The following is a 25,750-nucleotide window of genomic DNA, read 5'->3' on the forward strand; positions in this document are numbered from 1 at the left end:
TACTCCATAGACAGGAATCTACAAAGTCACTTTTATGAAAATTGAAGTAGCAATCTTTTTAATCAAACACATTACAATTCCACAGTGACAGCTTACTGACATGGTACAGATCAGTCGAATGTGACCTAACTTTATAGTTTTGTAATTTGAAGTATAATCTCAAGAATTCTGTGCATAAAAAGAACACTAGTTTTAGAGGAAAAGGAAAGAACAAAAAAGGCGTTGATTGCAGCAATGAAAATATTCAACACATACAGGAGTAAAATACTAGCTCTTCCACAAAAGGCACCACAGATCCCTGTGTTTTGTCTATTTAACTCTTACCCTCATTCCCGCTTATGCTATTGTTTCCATCAGCAACCTCAAAGCAAAGATAACATATACTGTGGATAGCATAACTCTATTTTGTTCTCACTAGCTGGCTATCACACAGAAAATATTTAAACATCATGTTCTGCCTGCTTTTTCCTCAGCATGGGCATTAATTTGGGTTTCTCTTCTGAAGCCAACTAGCAATTTTTTAATGAAACTATACAGAATTTTAATATCTTCAAGGCAAATGTTTTGCTCATTTCAAACAGGATTTAAAGTTATCAGGGATGCACAGATGGCCAAGTCAACAGTACAATTCAGTTTTATTTCCCTAGCAGAAAGGGTTAAAAATAATCTAAGTTGCTGAGTGATGTGCAGCATTTCCCAGGATGACTTCTCAGCTATAGAAAATTTTCAATACAGGATTTGTAATTGATAATTTTTACCTTTTTTTTTTTATAGCAAAACATCATTAGTCCATCGTTCAAATAATTTGCACTTAATTTATGCTGGAAAAACTAGCCAGATACTTTTCTTTATTTATTTTTGCTTTAAATTCCCTATCTGAATGCATAATCTACCCAGTTACGCAAACTACTTCAGACACTCTATCAGCGTTCCTATTTTCCTTCAGTCATTTCATCTGTTTTTTCTGTCAGTGATTACTCCTGCATTACAGTTATTCTTTCCTCTTCAAAGGTCATAAAGCACTGATATAATGAATAGAACAAATGAAAAATTTTAATATTCTGAAACACTAAGAAGAGCTTATTACTTACTCAAATTCTGTGGCATAATATTTGAAGAAGCCTATTAGCAGATCTCCAAGGCTTGATTCATTTTTTGAGAGGTAAGGAGGAATGGTACATGGAATTTGATGAACGAGATGCAGCTGCATAGTAGGATCAAAAGATTCCTGTCAAAATAAAATTAGAGTATGTATACACACACACGCTGCCTTAATTTAGGTGTATATTTTTTTCACAACACAAAAGCTGCCCATTGTTTGCTTATTAGAAGTTCAAGTACAACTTACAAGCAAAGAGCTCTATTACTCCTGTGCTCCTCTGTTAGATATTTGTTACTCTGACTGAGCTCAGGTAGAACCATCTTGCACAGGAGCATCTGAGAGCACCCTTGCCTTCTGTTTGCTAAATAATTTTAACACAGGAGAATCTCTGAACTGATGTTTACACGCTAGTAAAACAACATGAGCAGAAGCTGAGTTAGGTAGGCTGCACTGAGCTGGCTGCAGCTGAACTGAGATAGGATAGGGGAAATAAACACAGTAATCACCAAGTCAGCAGTTTTTGCAGCATAAAAACAATCCAAAAAGAAGGCTATACTACGGGGATGCTACATTATATAGTGATGTCATGTATTTTAAGGAAAATGAACCCAAGATACACAACAGCAAGTTTAACATTCACATAAGAAGATACATCTAAAAATGCAGTAACCTGTTCGGTTATTACTGTATTTTTTCCCCCACCCTCTTTGTTACTTTGAAGAGTAATATGCATGACTCTCAAACTTTATGTACTAGAATATCACTGGAAGCACTATGCACTATTTACTAGTTCACAGCAGGCAATGTTTCGTCTGAGGCAGGCAATGTTTTGTCTGGGGAGAGTATGGTTAGTGATCAAACCAGTGGGACTGGAAAGTCTGAGACTCCTGTCCTCTTTGCCAATTCTGCAGGACCTCCTGGAACCTTCTGTGGAACATACCTTCTGTGAAAAAAGGCCATTCTTACAGCTGTGAAAAAAATGAGGTCGTCTTCTCAAACAATATGATTTCGCATATAAAATTATAGTTGTTATAGTTACAGGAGCTCAAAATGCAACAGCAAACAATCCAACAGAACACACCAAAAATATGTATTCGGACATAAAAAGCAAATATGCAGCATACATATAAAAATCTAAAGGGGGAACAGAAGTTGTTCATATGTTATGCAGCATATAAAATTTTAACCCTAAAGTTAATTAGGCTTGTACTGGAGTGAAAGTCACTCCCTGCAAAAATCAACAGAAAGTTGTGTAAGAGTCACAGAAAAGTATTTTAGTACCAGCAGTTTAAGAGCTCACAAGGAAACGGACATAAAGGAAAACAAGTAAAGAGAACAAGTGCTGCTGGCCTCTAAAAATATAAAACAGAAATACAATGAAATTACTACAACAGACATCTACTAACACTAGTAAGTGAATGTTTGGAGGCAGCAGACATTTTCTGAAAATGAAAGCAAGATTTCTTTTATGTTCAAATGCCTGAGAACTGCTCAACTACAAGAAGAATCTGTAAGCACAATGAACTTGGCATACTGAGCAGGAAGAAAAGCTACATTATGGGACATTATTTTTCAGAATAAGCTATTTTCTTTAGCATTAGCTTAGAGGATGTTGCTTTTTCTTAGCAAGATTGACATTAAGTATATTTTACTTACATTTTTATCTATGACTTAGTTTGCACTGATGTTTGCACACCATTTGAATAATGAAAAAATTAGTCATGTGGTACTAGCTATACCAACAGCAAAAGTCAATATATCAAATATTATTGTAATAAAACATAAGGCTAAAATTAGAAGTACATGTATGCCTCTGTGTGCATGCATGCATCCAGAAAAGAAGGAAAGAATAAAGCTATTTCATGTAGCACTTTATCCAAGTAAATTTTTTCAGTAAAGTTTGCTCACAATTAATGGAATATTAAATTACTAAGCTTTGCAGCATTTCAAAGGCTGATGTTGATACAAGCATACTCCAAATGAAAGAATTTTTCAGGATATTCAGTTCAATGTTTCTTCACGGAATTTAGAGCTGACCAAAACTCATGTAAGCTCCAGTGTTGTAAACTTGAAAGGCTGCTTGTTTGAAGTGTACAACATTTCAAAGATTCCTACCCAGAGCAGAAAAGATAGAATTCCTAAACTTAAATAGATGGCTATTTTCTAAATCCTCATCTAGCAACTAGGATTAAAAGTGTAATTCAGAAATCTAAAATTACAATGTTTACAAAAATAAATCTGTTCAAAATTAAGTTTAATTTCATGATACCTACAATTCTAAGTTTTACTGTGTATACTAAGTACGTTCGCTTTACATAGGTTAAGCAAATCAAGGCTCTTCTTACCGAGGGTTTCTGCCTTCAAAAAAAACTCATACTATACTATGTAAGTGTTCTAGTAAAAATGAAAGTTACAGTCTACAGCAGTTAGTCGTTACAAGAAAATCATAGTTTTAAACATGTATGCAGTTATAAATAATTCTCATCTATCCTCTTGCTTTAGTAGTTATACCAATCCATGGAAATGAATTTTTGGAAAGCATTACTGAAACTACTGTTTAGGCAGAAAATATTTTTTGCATTAACTTGAATTACCTAAAGCAAAATGTTACTTACACGTTTAAGTACACTGTAAGTCAATTTAGTCAACTATTTTATTTATTTTTATTTTTAACATTGCAGATTGCTGATCACAACATGTAGAAGAGAAAAATGTATTTAATCTTTCCAAAATACCGCATGTTTTTTATGGAGGAAACTTGTTACTGGATTAGCACATTTTACAGGTAAGACCACACTATTATTATTTAAAATTAAGAAAGGGTACAGGGAAGACTTCATGACAATTTCTGTCAAGACATAATCAACATTCAATATATCAACAACCGTGTCATTTATTTAAGCTTGTTAACAATTCAGTCACTCAATGTCAAGTGAACAAGACATTAGAGTGGCCACAGACAACCCATGGAACTCATAGCCCCTCTCCATCTTTATTCACCTATTGTAGGCCAGGGGCGATGGTACTTTTCTTGCTACCAAAGGGTTGGAGAATAACTAAATTAACAGTACTAAGTATAGATTATAGATACTACACATAATTGGGGTTGTTAATAAAACAGAGATACAAATCATCCTTCAAACTAGCTTAGTTTCCAGCAGGCCTTCCCTGTATTTTTTCCTCTTCTTAGCTTGTTCTAGGAAGCAAGAAATTCAGCTTCTTTTAAAGATAGTCCTTCATTTGCCTGTTATATCTTTGCCTCATGACATGTTAAGAAATGGAAAAGAAATTCAGGATCCGATTAAGAAATAAATAACTAATCTCCAGTATTTCAAAATATTCACGGAAAAAGGGATTCCAAAACTTTTTTTTTTTTTTTGCTAGATCTTTAGTTAGATTGGCTGCTTACTCAACGAAACACTAGCATTCAGCAACATGCTTCATATTGCATAGCTTGATAATGCATACGCATATTCCCATTTCTACCTTACATACTGGAAAGGAACAGAAGTATGTATCCAAAAAAACCTACACATCAAGATATTCAAATGAAAAATGAGCTTAATTCCAACTGTCCAACATTCTTCCCTAAAAAGAAAAATTTACATTAGCATAGTATATTGCCATTGTTGATAGGTGTCTATATTCAAGCACATAAAATACCCTTCTCTAGTCTTACAAATGATCATTTAACTCAAGTTTACACTTCAAGAAAGTGCAGCTCAAAGGGGAGAAGCAAATTTTATCTGTCCAAAGACTGTCTCCCATGCATGAAATAGCTATAGTAAGCACCATCCTGTACTCTACCCCATCCCTTTGGGAGTGATCTTGCTGCTTGTCAAACTGACGCAGCAGAAACAAAAGCGTGCTCGTGCAGAGTCCATGAAGCTCACAACCCAGAGCGCTAGCGAAAGCCCACCTCCTTCTTGATTTAAGCTAATATGCCAGACTGCTCTGGAACACTGGGGACTCGCACACACATTGCCTTCTGCCACTCAGTTACAGCAATGTTTACCCCTAGCAAACATGCAGGCAAAACAACCAGAAGTAGTAACTAAGTAAGCCATTAGAGGTTTTACAGAGATCATCTGTGAAAATCGTAACTCAGAGGTGAGTTTTGCATAAGCTTCAGAATGGGACAATGCATTTTGTGGGCTACTGTCATCTATCCCATCTGGCTGGGCAGCCAGGAAGCTCTAGAATTCAACTCCATGCCTGATATGCTCCAGCACTCCCTCTGAGTGTTGCAAAATATGAGCTTGGTGCCAGCTGGAGACTACCCCATGGCAACAGAACGCACAGGAGGGAAGATCTGGTGTCTCTCCAGGACTCCTCACCCTTCACATCTATGATAGTGATACACTGAGTCACAGAATTTGCCTTTTGTTTCTTGTTCAATGTAAGTGTGTCTATTTTACATGGCATCTATAATCTAAAGCAAGCAGTTTCCTTCAAAGCACAAAAGTATTTTCAGGCTGCAGAAAGACCTGCAAGTGTGATTTTCAAAGAAAAACAGATTGTAAGTAGGGTGGTTTCTTTCAGAAGGACAGAAATGGTATTTCTGTATTGGAATAGAGGCACAGATTTGATCAGCTACAACCACAAGAAAAACATATGGTTTCTTAGGAAACCGGGATTTACCCATGCTTTATAATTATTACTGCAACAACATACAAGACCAAAATCATTTTGGTGTACTTCTCATTTTAAAATTCTTCGCAATATCAGTTTTCAAAAGTTGTAGCTTTACAACACGTTACATACTTGCAGTTACATACTACATTATGTAATGTAGTTACATACTACATTACCAATGGAGAGAGTAAACTAAAAATGTATTTGCAAATTTCTAGCATGATTGTTTTTTCTGACTTAATCCACAGTTCTGATTTATTTTTACAATATCTGTGTACAAAATATTATTGTTACTTTATTACTTACTCTAAAGCATTCAGTCCATTCTCCAAACAAAAAATTATGCTGAAACAGCATAAAAATGCTATTCTTACAGCAGCGGTCTTGAAACACAGGAATCTCCAAATGATTTACCACTTTTACAGAAGAAACCTTGCTTTTAGTGCAAACTCGGATTTTTCAAACTTACGGTATTGTATATACTTTCACTTTAATCACTTAAACCATTAATGTTTGTAATGTACTGTAAAGACATTTATGCAGTTCAAACTACAAATATAAATATTTGAATTATTATTACAAGGTAAATGTTACTGTTTCTTGCAGTTGTTTTCTTTAAATTATATGCCACACAAACTTAAAATACTACAGCACATAACATTTATGCAAATAAAATTATTAAATTTAGTTATTAAAAGAAACAAACCACCAGATAAAGCTGAATGTACAAGAAATGAAAAGCAGCTTCAAATAGTTTTTAGTACTTCTTTCAGCAATGAAGAGATTAAAAGGTATAGGGTTACAACATAGGAATAAAACTGCAGTTTACTATAGCTCAAAGCCTTCTGCATCTTGATTATCCTAATTATCCAAGATGGTTGACACCTATTTTCTCCCTGATGTACAATGTCATCAAATATTCCCATTTCAGCATATTCAGCAACAGTTCTTTTGTTCTCAAACATGTTTTTAAGAGAATAGCTGTTATTTCTAGGTAGTCTTTCTTAGATAAAAGCTCACTAATTACAGCCCTAATTCTGCAGTGGATCAAAGCATACAAATTCACAGAGTTCTCTTGAAAACTGCAGAGTATGATCTGGACATAATAACAGAGTCCCCAAAAGGTGTTTTCTTGTTTGGGCTGGAACCCAATTTTGTGAGGTTCCAAAAGTCTCCTAGTAAACATTTACTCTCTGAAACCAAAAATAGCAGGCAACTCATGAGCTATTGGAAGGTACAGAAATCTGAAATACCACCATTGGATTGAAACACTACTGCTTAACTTACAAAGAAATAACAATCAGAAAGTTACAGATTACAGAGGGGTATTTTCAGCCCAGCATAAAGAGAATTAGGTCAGCAGTTGTCATTTCTCACTGTGTGAAACCTTTTCATGTAAAGCAAACTCTTTTCATTAAAGAAATCATCAAAAGCAGCATATAAGCTTTTTCACACTTGTTTAATGTATTGATGACTAGGCTTACAGACTGTTTAACTTAACCCATTACAGATACTTAAAAAATCATATATTTTAGATAAGCAGTTTCATACACATACATGATGTAGTAAATTCATAAGAAACACTTACTGGGTATTTTTTCTGGAGGGACGGAAGTATGGGTTCAGGTAGGGCTATAAAAAAAAAGTTCAAAGTTGCTGTGATTCATGTAATTCACAGGAAACAATATCATATCAATTACCCCAAAGAGTTGGACTGAAATTCCATCTTAGAAACATCTACTAAGAACTTCATTTTCATGCATTTTGTAAAGTAAAAGTTATTCCACAAATATTTCTATTACTACATTTTGTATATAGTAGTATAGGGAGTTAATTCAACTAAGGGAAGCTCTTACTATGATACTTCTATCTGTAGAAGACATGAAAGATTCTACAACAGCTGGGTACTACTTGACTTTTAAAATTCATGTTCATTCATGTTTATAAGAAACTCACTGAGATTCCCTAAAAGGCATATCATAGCTTCACTTCCCGCCTACCTACATCTAATAGGATTCTGTTGCAGCATAGGAAGTCACCATATACTGCATACGTACACATTCTTCAGCAGCTAAGTATTATCTATTACCCCAAAAAGTCTCCAAAAATGACCTAAAGATAAAACGCCCAATGTGCTTAGTAGCCATTCACAGCAAAATCCACATAAAATACATAAACACAGTTTAATGCTGTTACCTGGTCTACTAAATGGCAAACAGGATATAAAAGTCATACAGACAATAATGACACTAACGTACACGAAATAAACTAAACAATTCTAACTTTTATGAAAGTCAAGAACCAGGAAAACATATTGCATAATAAAAATAAAAGGGAAAAAAATTATCTCACAGGTCTGATGGTGCTACAGACAGAAAAAGTACCCACATCCCACTCAAGCCTTAGAGCACCTACAGAACTGTTAGAACACTCCTTGCACTAAAGCTTTAACATCACTTCATCAGCATATCTTTTTATACAGTTGGTCTACATCATTCACTAGGGAAAATGATAATTAAGTTCAGCACACAGGACTTTGACTTGGGACCTAATTCAACCTTCAAACAAGGTCTCAAACGGGATGAGATGTTAAAGAATCTTTCTTCCATAGGGACTAAGAATTAGAATAGCAGAATTCTCAGAACATGCTTTGGATATCTTCAAAGAGTGTAATATATTAACTAGCAGGATTGCTAAGAATATGATCAGCTACTTTAATAATCATTTAACTTTCTTTGTGGGTGTTCAGAATTATGAAAGAGCATCTTATTTCTATAAGACGTTGGATATTTTCCAGTTCTCTGCTACAATGAAAGAAAAGGTAATGAGATCTGGGCAATATGAGTAATCAAGATGTATCATCTGGCTCTGCATAATATACTAAGAGGATGGAGTTATGGGGAAGAGTTAACTACCTACCACTAGCATTTGTCACATGAGTTTTTCTTTTCCTGCTTTACAAGACTGTTGGGCCTGTTACCTGGAGGAAAGTTCATGCACAGGACATTGATGTAGCTACAAAATAAACTCAAGCCATGGTCATAAATCTTCTGCATGAGTATGAGAACATGGAAATGGATTAAGAAGTCAAGGAAAGCAATTTGCCTGGAGAAGATGGGGACACTATTTATTGCTAAAGGTGGTTTTTATTTTTATTTATTTCCTTTCCTAGTACCATCAACAAAAGCCTTATTAGAAAACTGTATGGCTGACACACAGGCTGCTTTCCATATTATCACATGCATGTAGCAGAAGTGGAAAAAAAAATTAAACCACGTTTAGACGACACTTCTCCAACCTTTCCTAAGCAGGAAAGACTGATGAAGCATAGGTAAAAAGGCTCCCCTTTGGCCTGTACTGTTACTGCTGATACTTCCTAGGCAGCTGACTGATTACACACAGATTTGAATGAAAAGAATCATTCAAACTTATTTTTTTGAACCCCAGGGAGCTGTGGCAGCTGCCACAAATGACTATAGCAAATGCCCTCATGCTTGCAGAATTGTCATGCTTGCAGAATTGTTAACATTATGGCAAGCCTACACATTTACACTTGCTTGTAACACCTACTCTCTTCCTTTGTACATTACTTTGATCCAGTAATGGGCTATTCATGACTGCACACAGCACACAATACAAGAAATCCCTCACTCTCCATCAGTCCCCAGAGTTTCTGCAATACACTGAAAATAAATTTGGAGAATAAATTTCAAAATTAAAAGTCCAGGTTCCACTCAAATTGTAATACCAACTATTAAATGCTTATCAAGTCATCCTTAAGATGTTTGCTAATTGCTAGACCATGTAAAGATACTTTTCACTTCTCCTGCTTGTGCTTCACCTTTGCATAGCAACATTTGCATCCCAGAGTAGCTTCCAACATTTTAAATTCTGTATCTAATAATTACTTTGGCCTTTTTAAGTCGACTATCATCTCACCTCCTCTAAATCAACCACTAGCTTTTTTTGTTTTCTTGTTTCTGTTAAGGATCTATACAGAAGTACTCAGTTGCTAATACTATGGTTTCAGAGCTGTGACAACACTTCCTTTTCTTTCCACAGAAACAAAAGAATCTATGGAATTCCACCACATCAGATGTGAAGAAAACGTCACAGAGAAAACAACACAGTCACAAGACAGACTTGCTTATGTCCCTGGGATTGATACGTTAATAATACGCACATGGTACGGGCTTCAAAGAGTTCAAAAGTAAGTCAGCCAACTGGATCCCAAACACACAAAACACCCTCCTAGGTCCTCTACTACAGATACTGTTCTGTTGAAAGAAAGCCACCAGCTTGAGTCAACTATCATAAAAAAACCTTCCACCCTAGCAAAGAGTGGGTGTAGCGTCATCTTGAAACTAATAAATAGTTGGCTACCCACTCTACAGGGACTATCTTCATTCCAGGCCAAACAAGCTGTCATAGGAACTAGGCATTGCATCTTTCCATCCGATTTAAAAAAACAAACAAACAAAAAAACCCACAACCACTACCACCAAAAAAACTACACAAACTGACAAAGAGAAAAGTCTAAATAAAATGAGAGCATATGCAATTCGTCCACAGATACTACCATAAAATGTTAAAAATCAGTTGTTACTAAAATAATATGGAAAGAACAATCAGGACATTACAAAAAGTATACAAAAAGATGTAGAATTAACATGAGCAACAAGATACAGAGGCTACTTGTGAACTAACAGGAATTACGAAAAAAGAAAATAGGTCTAGGGGCATACTACTACACCAGATGTGCTCTTCAGGGGTTTCTTGCCTTCCTTTCCGAAATCACTCATCTCCCAATAAGCAATCAAGAAACTCATACTGAGCTTAGTGATTTCTTGCACGACTCCTTAAGTCTCAAACAAGAATTGCAAACTGCAAAATTACAAAAGTGGATTTCCTCTAATGAAAGAAAGTGATGAGGGATAAGCTCATTTCTATCTATTCCTCAGGAATATTTCTGGGCTGAATGACTTTCTTGAATTCTCAGCAGGGATCCTTGGCCTTCCTGCTCGATACAGTTGTTCAATGTTTCCATATATTGAAGTCACAAGAAAAGATGTTGCCCCTAGCAGTCAAATATCCCAACTTCTAATGGTCTTCAACATCAGTCACCTTATATAAGGCAGTAATCAGAAGAAAATCTAATGATATGGTAGTGCATTCTTGCATATACACATCCTCCTCACATTCAGTTCTTCACTCATCAGAACACAGAAAAATGATCCCACGGTATTCTTCCCTTTGAATTTTCTTTTCAAATTCCCAAGTTCCCAAATCAAAAACAAATTGTTATTTCCACGCTTAAGCCTTTTTAACACAGGCACATTTTTTGTTAACTGGAGCTTGAGTTTATTTTATAGTTACACAATGTCCTGCAAGTACATTGATTTTTTTTTTCTTTGGAAGTTGGTAATTGCCTTCAAGGAAGAGGTCCGCTTTTTAAATAAAAAAGCATCACTACGGAAATGAGTAAAAACACATAGCTTTCAGATTTTTTTGTGTGTGGAAGATCATTTCTAGCAGTGTTTAATTTTATTAAAGAAGAAAACTACTCAAATGTAAACTTAAAAAAGGACAGTGTTAACATGCAAAAACATACTTACTCTGTAAATAGTGCAAAACCATCAACACAAGACTGTAGCTGTTTAAAGTACCACGACTGGCATCATTTATCTCGTGAAAACTCGCCCACTTTTTAACAACCACTACTAATGGACGAACTCTTTTCTCAACTGTAAATAAAATAAATACTTCTCAAAAAAGGGCATGTTTAGACAGAAATCAATCAGTTTTTGTTCCTTCATCAACATGATACTCTTCTTGTATTCTAAGGTTACTTTTTGCAAACTTTTACAGAATTTACTTAATTATTCTACAACTACTATCTATCTCATAAAAGTCACAAAAACCGTTTGTATTTGAAAAATACCCATTCAAGTATTCAGATCCACAGATACCCAGCAAAACCCCAGTAATTGACAGAACTAGATACATCTGTCAATGTAGCAGTGTCACATTCTACTTCTAAGTTATCCCCAGTTCATCACACAAATTCTCTGAATTAATTTGGTGCCAGGAAAGACCAAAGCTATTCTTTTTTTTTAATTTAGATTATATAAACTATGAAGTCAGGGAAATGAATTTTGACTGAAGGAGACAGAGCTCATGTTTTTTAAGTTTTCCTTGGAGTCCATGAAAGTGGTAATCACTTAATCACTGCATCCAAACATTAATTTTAAATTGCCTTGGCCTAAGTAGCTTTTTTTCCCCCCTTACACCAATACACGCAGCACGAGGAACAAGCAAGAGAAGCTAGAAGCCTTGGCTCACTTCCAGGGCTACAACATCATTAGCATATGTGAGACTTGGTGGGAAGAGTCCTGTGACTGCTGTGCTGTCATAGACAGTCCTAGGCTCTTCAGGAGGGACAGGGAGGGCAGGCACTGTCTGTAATGGAGAGCCTGAGCTGAACGGAGCCTGGAGTTGGTGATGATATGATTGAGAGCCTCTGGGTAGTGAAGAAGGGTCAAGCAAATAAAGCAGATATCATTGTGGGAGTCTACTATAAACCACCCAGTCAGGATAATGACACCAATGAATTATTCTATAAGGAATTAAGGGATATCTCTAGATCAGATGCACTTGTCCTTATGGGTGACTACAACTTGCCAGACGTTAACTCAGAATACCACATAGTTGATAGCAACAGGCCCAGGAGATTCCTAAAACACCTTGATGATAACTTCTTGGTACAGGTAAGGAATAGGAAAGGTGCCCTCCTAGATTTGTTGCTTGTGAACGTAACAGGGTGTCATGGGTGAAGTGCCAATTGGCAGTCATCTTGGCCACAATGACCACGAAGCAGTTGAGTTTAAAATACTTGGTGACAGCAGGAAAACCGTCAGCAAAACCTCAACCCTGGATATGGTGAGAGCAGACTTCAGGCTGCTCAGAGAAATAGTTAGTAAGGTCCCCTGGGAAACTGCTGTTGAAGGTGTTGGGGTCCATCAGTGCTGGTTGCTTTTCAAGAGTCATTGCTTAAGAGTACTGGAGCAGGCAATTTAAAAATGGTGGAAGTCAAGCAGGTGGGGCAGAAGGCCAGCTTGGCTGAGCAGGGATCTTCTTCTATAGCTTATGTAGAGAAAGAAACACCTGGATTCTCTTGTGCCCTCCAGTGATTTGCTGAGAGGAAAACAGAAAATCCGTGGCAGAAGCTAGAAATGCCTATTTTCTAATAGGTGTTTCCTAAACACCTTTGAGTTGTTGACATAACCCCTCAGCTATAATCATGAATGGCAAATACTATTTTCCTACCCATAGAATGGGTAGAATGCTTAGAATGAAATCCCTTCCTAGGTGTATGTCTTCCTGGATATATGAAGAAATTATAGTCAAATAACTTTTCCAGGACAAGTTGTAGACCCTCGTAGTAAAGTGAATATGGGATACTGAAATGTCTCTGTTTGAAATCTTAGTCAAAATTAACTAGTAAATATACTGATAGCTGACAGCATCAGCTGGAAAAGGTGCCTGTACGTGGAAACTGAATGTGCTGGTAAAGGAAGAAATGCAGATGACCTAGAAGAATTAGCCTGAAGTCTGCTCCTTATGCATTTATCTGCCAAATAAGACTCTAATGCCAAGTAAGAAAAACATAGCTTAGACAAGTTCTTAATACCTCTCCTTTAGAAATCTATTTCATAATCTTTCCCTGAAAAACAACCTCCTGAGGAGACACAACCCAGTACTGTTTTGGGGTCAGTATAAAAACTGAAGCTGTATTTTTGATTTTTCCAAGGAAAGACTCTGTAAGAGCATACAACCACACACACCTATCAGTGGCTGTCAAGGAAACAAAAGGGAAGACTACAATGATGTATGTGATTCTTTTCCTCTTCCTCTCCCTCAGAAAACTGAAGCAGCCCTCATAACAGATATGTGGACCTTAATATGAAGGATCTTTGTTATCTTCTGAATATTATACCATTCAATTAAAAACATACATAGCTGATATACCAGTTTAATCCATATATTTAGAGTGAGCAACAAGCAGTTAGATAAAAGCTAACTAATGTAACTAATTTGGTAATTTAATATAGTACCTTAATATATTTGACTGAATTTTAGTAGTTTATCACAAAATCAAAACACAAATTTAAAAAAGCATAAAAAGTTTATAGAAATAAGAAAATAAATTAGAAACTTACTGTATGCATAGGTTCTCAGAAGGAATGTATTTCTTATTCCTACAATATTGTTTACATTCAAGTCAAACTCCATGCAGCTATCGGGAATGAGAAAAGAAAAAGAATCAAGTGTGATGGTATTCAGTTCCGAAGTATTTACTACCTACTATTACCTGTTACTACTGCCCTTTAACTACCAAGTGACACGTGGAGAAACACAACAAAGATGATAATATTTTAAAAGCTTCCACAAGTAGTACTTGTCTGCAAGTAGTTAAAATCATCTGCTTTGTCTGTGGTAGTTAAGTTATTTGTAGGACTTGAATTCCATTACTATCAAAATGCAGTAGTATTTTTTGTATGATGAATAAACGTAGACAGAAACGTAGACCATTGCACAACTTAATATATTAACTAATAGTTGGAATTTTAACAAATCTCTCTCTCAAACAGAATTACAACAGATGATTTACTACGGACAACATCTGATGTCAGGAAGGATTCTCTGAAGTATTCATTCAGCAAACCGTGACAGTGAATTGAAAGGGATACACAACTAGAAGGGGTCAAAATGTAAGAATCTCTTTTTTGCCATGATGGCCAGAGATAATCAGCAGACATTTTGAAATGAAAACTCTTATTAGAACAGGGGGCATGCTTTGTGGGGGAAAAAAAGCCACTTATGAATTTTAACTGTTTCAGAACACTTTTTTCAGAACTTTTTAATAAGTTCCATACTGTTAACAGCAAAAAATAAGGCAGACATTACCTGCTTTATTTTTATCAGTTCAAAAATGAAATTTTAATTGCTTATAGACATTAATTACTCTCAGTACTCAAGAAGCTATATTAAATTCATAGCTAATAAGCTGCTGCAACATTTTAACTTGCAAAGAGAAGAGCCTATTATTGACAAAGCAGTAGATATCTATTTATGTTTCCATTTTATATATCCAGGCCTCATTCATATAGCCTTTGTTTGTCTGAACATTCCTTTGGATTTTCTTGAACTACTACTGTAAGAGCATCCTATCAGGGCACATGGACTTGCAAATGTTTAGTTTGCTCAAATATTCCCTGAGCTAATCAAAGTATTCCATGACCTTTCACCAAACAACACATATCTTCACTGCTCCAGCCTTTCACCCTGGTCTCTGGGACCTAAGCAACCTGAAAGCTGCTATTTGCCTCTGTCTTTGCATGCAAAGGCATTCAGTACCTCAGCCCTTTCACTGTCCTGTGTAACCAGGTCCCCCATCTCAGTCAGTACTGAGCTCACATTTTCCCTAGTCTTTATTTTGACACTGATGTACTTAAAGAAGTTGTCATTGCCCTTTACATCCCTTGCATGATTCAATTCCACCTGGGTTTTAGCTTTAACAGCTTAATCCCTGGATACTCAGACAAAGTCTCTGTATCCCTCCCAGGTCATCTATCCTTGCTTCCACCTCCTGTCGACTTCTTTTTTGTGTCCGAGTTTTGCTAGGAGTTCCTTGTTCATCTACAAGGCCTCTTGGCATTTTTACATGACTTCCTTTTTGTTGAAATGCACTGCTCTTGAGCTTGGAAAAGATGATCCTTGAATATCAACTAATTTTGTTGGGACCCTCTTCCTTCCAGAGCTCTATCAATAAAATAGAAATAAATGATATCCTACTATTAAATCACATCACAGAAACTATATTAGGTGCTTCAGGCTATCAAGTAAGCACCTGACTGTCACTGCACTAGCTTTATACTAGCTGTATAAATTTGCAATTCAACTAAAATACAACACAAAAAAAAAAAGACTTCAGTGGAATTACTCATATTGAGAGCACATACATAGAGTACTTTCATATGTCAGTGTCCAAGAAACTACATTGAGCAGAGTACTTGCCTGACTTTATCCCTGAACTTCACTATTGGCACTTTTGCTCGAATCAGCTGAGGTCGCTCAATGTAGCATGCTGAAAGGGAGAAAATATCCAAATTAAGTTTCATGCAAGATACTTATCTTAAAAAAGATCCTAAGTGAAATGAAACTGATGATCTATGGCAAATAGTAGCTTATCAAATTTAACAATATTCTCCGAAGGGCTGCACTAAACTAAGTAACCTTTAGCAACTGCAGCGAAAGTGCTATCTAGGAAAGAGTGTAAAAATGCACTAAACAGAGAAAAACATTTGTGGATTTTTTTTCTGAAAAGTATAGGAAGTATATTCAAGAAATTTGAACATATGGAATGCAGTTCTACAACGCCTTTGATGAGAAGTACTTTAGTTGTAATAGAAATTACAGTTTTCTATTGTAACTTTTACAACAGAGTAACTAAGAGATCAAAAAGAAGGGAGCAAGAGCACATCTATCCAAGATGGTCAGATGCCTGCGTTATGTCATATATAGCAAGGGGCACATTATCAGCTGCACATTTTTAATTGCATATAATTTGCTTACTGTTGAAATTATGCATTTTACTAATCAAAAATACTAACTGTACTTAACACAATGTTATGTAACATAACTGTATCTTCACGATGCACTTTTTATGCTTAAAACTTCACTTAAACTGTTTCTTTGGCTAATACAGTATGTAACAAGAAAAACTTTTCCTATCAAATTAATCGTGAACACAAGAAATCGGATTTGCAGCCAAGACATTGGTTTTCATCAAAGATGTGATAAGCTTTATTTACCTTTCATGGTAATGGAAATAGGACATGCAATAAATTCACAGTCCCAGGACTGCACCTCAGATGATTATCCTCACAGTATCAAAATGCACTCTCAATGCCAGACCACCCAAACCTACTAAGCTCTGCCAGATCCATCCAGTGCCACCAAACACATCTTTGCACTTTGCTACTTGAAACTGCTGCATCAGTCACATTATCTGTGATTTACCAGTTCTCCACAGTATCTCAGGCTATACTTAGCAGTTACCCATAATCGCAAGTAAGAAATGGCCAAAGATGACAATGGAAAAGACAAAGAAAAAGCAAATCTTTAGTTTATATGGCACAAACTTGGGCAAAAAGCACAGTTTGAGTCATTTCTTACACTGCAAATTCTAGGTCCATTTGTATTTGACCATAGCTAACTTTAGATGGTATGTTCAGGTTTGTTGAAACACTACTGTTTAATATTCAATTATAACAAGTTTTACTTTTTTTTTTTGAGACTTTCTGAAAGTGTTTTATGTATATACATATTTGGACAGATTGACCTGAAGTAATCTTTTACTTGGGATTCAAATGCCTTGTAAGATCCTAAGCAACACACAAGGAGACACCAAAACAAAAAAGAATGCATCTTACTAACTCAATAATTTTATAGGAGGACTTACAGCTGGTATTTGAGAGGAACTCTGGTCTATATTCATTGAATGTACCATGCAGTATGACTTAAACAAATGTCCCCTATTTCCAGCTGTACCTGAAGACACATCCAAACATCTCTCCTGTAACATCCCAGAACACTTTTAATGTAAAGCTGTAGAGCTCTGTCTTCTTTCCTTTCATTACCAAATTTAAGATAAAGATGCCCAACACATAGCCTATGGCAGACAACTGTGAGCATCTATATGCACACCACAGCTATTTAATTTAACTCACTATAATCTTTCTCAGGACCCCTTCAGATATTAACTGGATTCATTCTAGTGGCAATCCACTTCAAAACACATCCTTGCCTGCAAGTGCCTCCCAACACTTGACAGGTACTCATGTCAAGTTAGTTGGCTAAGAAAAATAAAAAGCCAGTCCAATTTGTTTCCCAAGGGTGAAATATGATAAAGTCAAAAGGTACCTGATGTTGGTACCCCCAGTGGCTCACACTGATGACACTGGTAACAGAATCTCTACTGTACATTAACAGTAGATTGCTTCTTCCCCAGTATATATAACAGCCACAGAATGGGGTATTTTGAAATATGGGGGGGGGGGGGGGGGGGGGTGTGTGTGGAATAGACAGAGAATGAAGGGTCCTTTTTTTAAACAGAATGTTCTTCTTTCCATGTAACGGTTGGAAAACAAAGACTTATGTCTATACCATCATTAAAAATGTCATATTCTCACCTACGTGTAAAATCCTTCAAGGTAACTAATATGAGTTCAAGTTCCCTTGATTCTCCTAGTCGCTGCATGTTCCTCACTAGAAAACAGTTATGTGGATTGCACTCTAGTACTCTCAACACTACTGCACCTTTTTGTACAACTAAGAGAAAATGACCTCTTTATTAATTAGGTATAAATACCAGTCAACCCAGTACTGCTAAATTGCTGTTAAAATGAATCCTGTCTGGACTGGATAAATCTAAAGAGAGTAGCCAACTCTTGGTGGTTCAGATTATACTCCCTTCAATACATTGTAACTGTTGTCTTGGTGGTTCAGATTATACTCTCTTCAATACATTGTAACTGCTATCACCCCAAATTCACTTTTCGCATTCCTAAGAGAGTGGTTTTTACATGCAGTTCTGTGGATGTGAGCCAGTATTACATAATAGATATATGCAGGTATCTGAACAAATACATCTACAAATTACAAATCTACCATAGGCCATGTACTCCGCTACTCTGTGAAATTAAAGACAAATTGCTGCTCTCCTTATATTTCTGTACTCTAGTAGAAACACAATACCTAACTCTGAGACCAAAATGTCACAAAGTAATGAGTAAATATCAGAAGCATTCTCTTGCTTTGCTCTGCAACTTGAGTGTTCAAAAAAGAACATCTTGATTCTAGTCCATATTATCAATGGAGAGTGAAAACACAGATAAACTACTGCTCTAAGACTTGAAATACAATGGCCTTGAGATCCTTGCTTACACTTGTTACCTTTTGAAAGCTCAAATTCAAATAAACTGGAGTTTAGATACATTTTGAATCCAATTCCCATACCACTTGACTGAAACACTAATCTAAAAATCACAATAAACTATATAAAGGATAAAAAAGGTGACACAAAGTTCTGAAAATGGTTTAACTAAAAGAGATGTAAGAAGTTGAAAAAGAGATGGATCCAATCAGCACTCAGAATACTTCCTAATTATCAATCAGTAATGGAATTACAGTGAAGCAGAAAATCACATTATTTTTATAGCCTTCATTTCGGAATGTACAGGAACATCATAGCGCAGGAACAAAGAGAAGGAAGTTAGGAGAGGCGCAGCTAGAAAAAACTTCTTCCACATTTCTAAACTATAATGATCTAGGAAAAGGCTTAAAAAAAAAAAAAGCTTAGAACATTATCCACTCCACAAATACTGCCGTACAAAGAATATATTCTTTCACCCCTTTAACTCTTTACAAAACCAGCTCAAAAACTTAGTTTTAAGCAACATTTCTTCACACTTCTCCCCCCCCCCCCCCGCTTTTAATTTCTCTTACAACCTGGCATATTTAGTTAGCATTCACATTTGGCCTATGTTTTTTTCTGCTCCTCATTGTTTAGCAAGCAATAAGTTTAATGACAGCTCACACAGTTGAAAACACGATGAAGTCTTTCCTCCACAAAAATGAGAAAGAACTACTTAACTACTGTGGTCAAAGAAGGATTACATTAAGATTATAAGGCAGCACCACAAGTATTAGCTGGACAGCACACAACTTAACAATAACGATCAGAAGAAACTTCATACCTTCCTTGCTGTTAAACAGCACACGCAGTAAAAGGGTGTTGTTTGAATGAAACTGCAATTCTTAAAGAAGTTTTGTACAGACAGATCTTACATTTGCTTTTACACAGTACTAGCATACATGTACTCATGCTATCCCTTTGAAGGCTGCAAATCTAGAATTCTGGCTGAAGTTGAAGCACTGTTTCAAAAGTATTACGATTTCTGTATGCTTCTTTAAATATATGTAGATGTAGACCCCACCTTTAGTGGCTAAGTGGAACTTGACTTCTGAAGACAGTACAGGTAAGAAATTACTTTAAAAAAAATCAGTTCTATTAAAACAAACAAGCAAAACCTTAGCCAGTCTGGAGCTGACAATGGATAGACATTTCTAAGCACATCAAGCCTGACACTACAAACCCATAGGAGTGCCAACAGGACACCACTGAAACATACTGCTAATATTGCCTCCCCAGAGGTAAAGAAAAAGCATAGGAATCTATTAGCTTCTGAAGTCTAGCCTGGGGAAAAAAACAAAACAAAAAAAACCAACCACCTCTCTCCAAATCCCATGAGCTATTTTGCAGTTGTAGATGACAGCAATTACATTTGTTTAAATAAGCTTTCATTAAAATAACTGGCAAACCTCTTTGTTTCAGAAGTAGTAAACCTCAGCATAGCTGAAAAGTTTGTAAATGAATTCAATCCAAATGGAAAGATGCATATTGAAAAACATTTTCATTTCAAATCAGGTGAATGCTTTCAAACAACTTTAATCTACCAGCTCTATGCAGAGAACATTCACTGAGAAACACAAGGATAGATGGCTAGATACAGGAACTCCTGCCCATAATGGTGTTAAAATCATGATGAGATGATCTAAGAGATCTACATATCACAACTGACAAAATCAGAACGAAAAATATAAGAAGTGTTTTGTCTTGCCTAACCTCCCATTGAAGAGTTGGATTAAATGAAGTTCACCAAAGGTACTCACAAGGCAACAGGGAATTAGGAAAACAGCCAAAATGAGTAATGGCAGGAAAAAAACACTTCAGGGATTGCTCCCCCATGACAGAGATGCCTTTCTGTTACTGGTACTCCCTGGCAAACAGACTTGAATTTGTCTAAAACTCTCTCACTGAGCACCGTATATGTATTTTTTAAGTGATAGTTTATTTAGATGCTCTCTTTCCAGTCTCTAAAAACACAACTATTTTATCACTGTGTTTCTCAGCACTGGATATTACCTGCATCCTAGGCATACCAGATTAAGTTCGAGACTGCTTACAGAAAAACGTCAATATACAATAGCAAAAAGTCATTAAATATCGGATGCTTTTACTGAGACAGATGTGATCAGTCTCTCCTCAAGAGAGCTGTTGAAATGTGGGCATGCACACCTGCTGGTAAAGAACTGTTGAAGTCTGCATAGAAATTAACGGTTTGTTCCTCTTGCCATTGCAGACTGTTCAGAAGAGCAGTATATGGAATGGCATCAAAGAATGCATCACAAGGCTAAGAACTAGGGGGACACAGCCATTGATAATAATAAAATGACAGGATCTTTTTTAATTCAAAGAACTGGACAAAATCCTCTTTGAAGTAGGAGGCTTTCACTTGCAAGTCAAGAACTACCCCCTGAGAATTCTTAATGTGAAGGCAGTCTAAACAAGAACTTACAAGAACAATGAATTGACCTGTTTCTCCTGTATGTGCTAGTACTGCCAACATTTAAATTTTCTTCACTAGGCACAAAAGTTAACTATTTCACTGGTATCAAGGCTCAAAATATAAAGTTCTACACAGCCTAATGCAAGTGATATCTTACTTTACGAATTCTTAAAAGTACTGTCCACAGGAAGGCACTCATTCTAAAAGACTGGTAATAATTCACTAACAGACACTTCCCAAAAAGAAATCCACTATTCCTGCCTCCAACTCCTTCAGTTGTGGTCCATGACTCAAAAATTATTTGAGATCCTACCCATACTTGAAGCCTACTAGTTTGGAGTGCAATGCTTAGGTTTTTCTATCAGTACCATCATACAAGATAAGTAATGATTTACTAAATATTTTAACTTTGCTCCAAATAATATTGTGATTAGATGGTAGACAACAGGCAAGTACATCAAGTAATTCTAACTGTGCATCAAAACTTCTTCCAAAACTGCCAATAGTCTTACCACCTCATTGTAGCTTGGAACTTACAAAGTTTAGTAGTGAAGAGTTTTAGGACTAAGCTGAGCACATGCCTTGCTTCTGTCTTCTGATTTACCTGAAATATAATACTAAAGTTAAAGAAAAACATTGCTATCTCTCATTTAAATGTTCCTTATTCTTATACAGTAAGCATGACTTTACTTTTCAAATTAAAACAACTATCAATTCTTAAAGTAAGACATGAACACGCATACCAACAGATTCCTCAGTCTACATACACATTTAGTGTGGCAAAAGCCAGACAGAACAATTCATATCTAACATGCAAAGTAACTATCAGACATTCACAAACTATATAACTTGAGGGAGAACTAGCCCTGCTTATACAAAAAATGTAGTAATTCCTTTCCTGCCTCCTAATTCACGTTCCAATTATTTCAAAATTATGCCCTAAGTTTTTCTGTTACATCAATTCTCTCAATAATTCTCTTACAAAGATACTTAAAATATTTTGCATATCAAATTCCTTCTTATGCCTGCTCACTAAAATCAGCGTCTAAGAGTCTAAATAATAAAATAAGAAAGTTGTTCCTGCATCTAAAATGAGCTAGAGTTCTTTAAACAACTTTCTTCATGATCTTGGCAACCTACTTGTGTTTTGTTATGCTTTGTCCATTTGTGAAATGAAGACAATGCTTATTTTTGGAATATTCTGTTGGGTAAAAGGGTTTATAGGGTTAACTTACTAACTGTAATGTTACAGGAGCCATAATCCATAGCTATCACCAGTGCAGAAATATGTTATTCAATCAGAACTTGATTGTTTATCCTCATTTTAGAAGTTTCCTTTATAAAAGCACATACATTTTTAAAAGTTATTGAATATGAAGTGCTTAAGTTATTAGAGAGTGCACCTAACAAAAAGTCTTTGTTCTAATTATAAATATATTTTAATTAGAATCATAGAATGGTTTGGATTTGAAGAGACCTTACAGATCACACAGTTCCAACCCCCTGCCCTGGGCAGGGACACCTCCCACCAGACCAGATTGCCCAAAGCCCCATCCAGCCTGGCCTTGAGCACTTTCAGGGATGGGGCACCCACAGCTTCTCTGGGCAACCTGTGCCAGTGCCTCACCACTCTCTGAGTGAAGAATTTCCTCCCTATGTTTAAGCTATATCTATCCTGTTTTAGTTTAAAGCCATTACTCCTTGTCCTATCACTGCACTCCCTGACAAAGAGTCCCTCCCCAGCTTTCCTGCAGGCCCCCTTTAGGTACTGGAAGGCTGCTGTAAGGTCTCCCTGGAGCCTTCTCTTCTCAAGGCTGAACAGCCCCAACTCCCCCAGCCTGTCTTTATAGGAGAGGAGCTCCAGTCTCTATATCATCTTTGTGGCCCACCTCTGGACTCTTTCTAGTAAGTCCATGTCCTTGTTGTGCTGGGAGCCCCAAAGCTGAATGCAGCACTCCAGGTGGGGTCTCACAAGAGCAGAGTAGAATTACTTACTGGTTCATCTTTAACCACCAAGCATAAGTCACCGTCACTGCTACGAGTGCCAAATCCATTCAGTGACGACCCAACCAAAAAGAGTCTGCTGTCTGTAACAAGAGAACCACAGATTAAAACCTGATGTGACATGTCAAAGTTTAGAGGAAAGAACTGTGAATATCAACAGTGCTGAGACAAGTATTAAGTAATCAAAACATACTTGGAAAAATTCGCTGAATTTCCCTCTGGAGTTCTATTCTGCAGAGCTCTTTTTTGTTCAAATCAGAGGTCTGTTGCTGACATAGTTGAAACAACTCCAAAACCTGCTGACTTAACTTGACACACATTCAAAAAGTAAAGATAAAGGAAGTGAACATTCTTTCCTGTTGCCATTATAAGAAACAGAAAACTGCATTTGAAAAAAAAGCCCAGCGTTGTTTCATGTGATCTGTTCTGTAGTGTAGTTTTAGTTTGTTGAATTCATCCTGAACACTACCCCAGAAGAAGTTTCTGTGAATTTTTTACATTTAAATTTGCTCAATCTGTTTTAAAATGCCTATCCACAAGAAATAATTGTTGTCCCATCAGTATCCGCAACCTTTCAGCAAATAAATAGTAAGAGACCAGAAATATGTTCTGCTGACTAAAATATCAACTGTTTTCCTACCAGTAACTGGGACAAAATTAAACACTAAAACTGACTTATGTTTTCTTCATTTTTTTGACCCAACGCAAACCATTAGAGAAGTGGTTAAATCTTTAGTGAAAGCAGATATTTACCGTTTCTCTTTAACACCACCACTGGCATATGTTATGATCAGACATACATACTAAAATCTTTCGTCATGTTGGGCAGATAAAATATTAAGACTAATTAGCCACAAGCTTTTTTTTTTCTTCATAAAAAAAAGAGCTTATCTCCCATTGTTTGATGATTTTATCAGGATTCTCCTTGCCCCCAAATCCTTGATAAATGCACCATCCCTTCAATTTCTACTGTTTCTGGAGCAGATGTAGGTTTCCTGAAATCAACGTGAAAATCAAACAGCACAAGAAAACAACATGCCTACCCCCAAAAATGCTTCAAATGCCTAGGACCTAGCTGCCTAGTGGCAGCTACATTTTTGATACTCCTTCTAATGGCAGCCCTGCAGTAGAGACCACAAGACACCATCAAAGAACCCTGATGAAATGTGAATGGCCTCCCTCAGCAATATCAGACCCCATCTACAGAGAAGATAGATGTCAAACACAGGAATAGAAGGAGATTACCTTATCTTCGGCCACAGGAAGTATGATTTCTGTAACATATGGAAACGAAGAATCTTGCAACGGAGGGACGCATACACTTAAATCTGGTACATAACGTGTGTTGAACAGTGGAGATGGAGTTGAGCTTGGAAAGGAATATGTATGTTCTTCTGGTAAAGGCACTGCTAGGTTAACTACAGTTGTTTCATGGTGAGGTGAATCAAACCGCTGTCGTTTGACATCATATGGAACACTTTGTTCACTCAGTCTCCTGAAAAAAAAAAGAAAAAAGAAAAAAGACAGTAATTCCTCTATCTTGCCAGCTCCAACCTATGACTAAAGAGTAGTTAGTGCAAAGTACAAATACTAATGATTAAACTATGTGACTATTTCACTAAAATCAAGTGTTATTCTACAGAACAAAAGGCATGTCCATCCTAGATATTAGGTGAAATAAACCTGGAACAGGAAGAGAGAACACACAACTGCAAAAGTGCAGCTACAATTGAAGTGAACTGACACAACCAGAACTACAAAACAACAGTATTTATATTAACTTTGAAATTAAATGGCAAATTCAGTTAATTAGGACAGCTAAGAAAGATAAATGCTAGTCATACTATTTTTGTGACCAACTACTTTTTTATTATAAAAAAGACATGCACAGACTATTTAAATGTACTTTTCTTTAAACTGAAATCAACAGAAGTGCAGTGAGAAGTTTTGTGAATTCTGAATACCCCCTGATGAATAAGGTAAGTTCAGTAGGGGGGAGGTGAGAAAAAGAAAGTTATCAGAATAGTCACTCAAAATGTAGCATTTGTCTGTGTAGGCTTAGTATATAGGTAGGAAAACGTGTAATCCAGGCAAAATAAGACCACTATTCTTTTGACAAACCAACCTAACGATTCTACTAAGTCACACGTCATAATGTCTCATTTTGAAACACAAACTTGTGTTTCTTCATTAACTCATTTGTCATAGGAATTCATGTACCTTGTAAGACACATAGCGATCTTATTACAGACAGCCCCTTGGTAACCAAACCCTTCATTAAGAAAAAGTTATAATGAGAGCTGATCAATGGCTGAGTACTGTGGTCTATCCATAGTAAAGCGAATATGAGAGGATATTCATGTTTTGCTTATATATCAAGTATTGCATATAAGCTTACTAGTACGAGGTTGTTAAATTAAAAAAAAATAAATGAAATCCAATGTTCATATGTATCAATGAATTAGTTATTTATAAAACTACAATTATTCTTGCAGTCAGGAAAGATGGCATCAACATCATTTGGGGATCTGGACAG

The 25,750-nt window shown here is 36.2% G+C and overlaps 1 protein-coding gene across 3 annotated transcripts in view; it reads right to left on the reverse strand.

Annotated features, from left to right (window-relative positions):
• Nucleotides 1-25,750, reverse strand: part of TENT2 (terminal nucleotidyltransferase 2) — a 43,999-nt gene that overhangs the window by 11,690 nt on the left and 6,559 nt on the right. For 2 of the 3 annotated variants that reach the window (XM_080573125.1, XM_080573126.1), the window contains exons 6-14: nucleotides 24,460-24,709; nucleotides 23,408-23,522; nucleotides 23,206-23,297; nucleotides 21,748-21,814; nucleotides 15,815-15,884; nucleotides 13,957-14,033; nucleotides 11,353-11,481; nucleotides 7,326-7,369; nucleotides 1,092-1,228 (exon numbers count right to left, since the gene is read on the reverse strand). In XM_080573125.1, the coding sequence (XP_080429251.1) occupies nucleotides 1,092-1,228; nucleotides 7,326-7,369; nucleotides 11,353-11,481; nucleotides 13,957-14,033; nucleotides 15,815-15,884; nucleotides 21,748-21,814; nucleotides 23,206-23,297; nucleotides 23,408-23,522; nucleotides 24,460-24,709 (981 nt within the window). The remainder of the gene's footprint in view (nucleotides 1-1,091; nucleotides 1,229-7,325; nucleotides 7,370-11,352; nucleotides 11,482-13,956; nucleotides 14,034-15,814; nucleotides 15,885-21,747; nucleotides 21,815-23,205; nucleotides 23,298-23,407; nucleotides 23,523-24,459; nucleotides 24,710-25,750) is intronic. The other variant, XM_080573127.1, reaches the window with a different exon arrangement.

The sequence above is a fragment of the Anser brachyrhynchus genome (assembly GCF_964034855.1).
Source record: "Anser brachyrhynchus genome assembly, chromosome: Z".
Taxonomy (NCBI): domain Eukaryota; kingdom Metazoa; phylum Chordata; class Aves; order Anseriformes; family Anatidae; genus Anser; species Anser brachyrhynchus.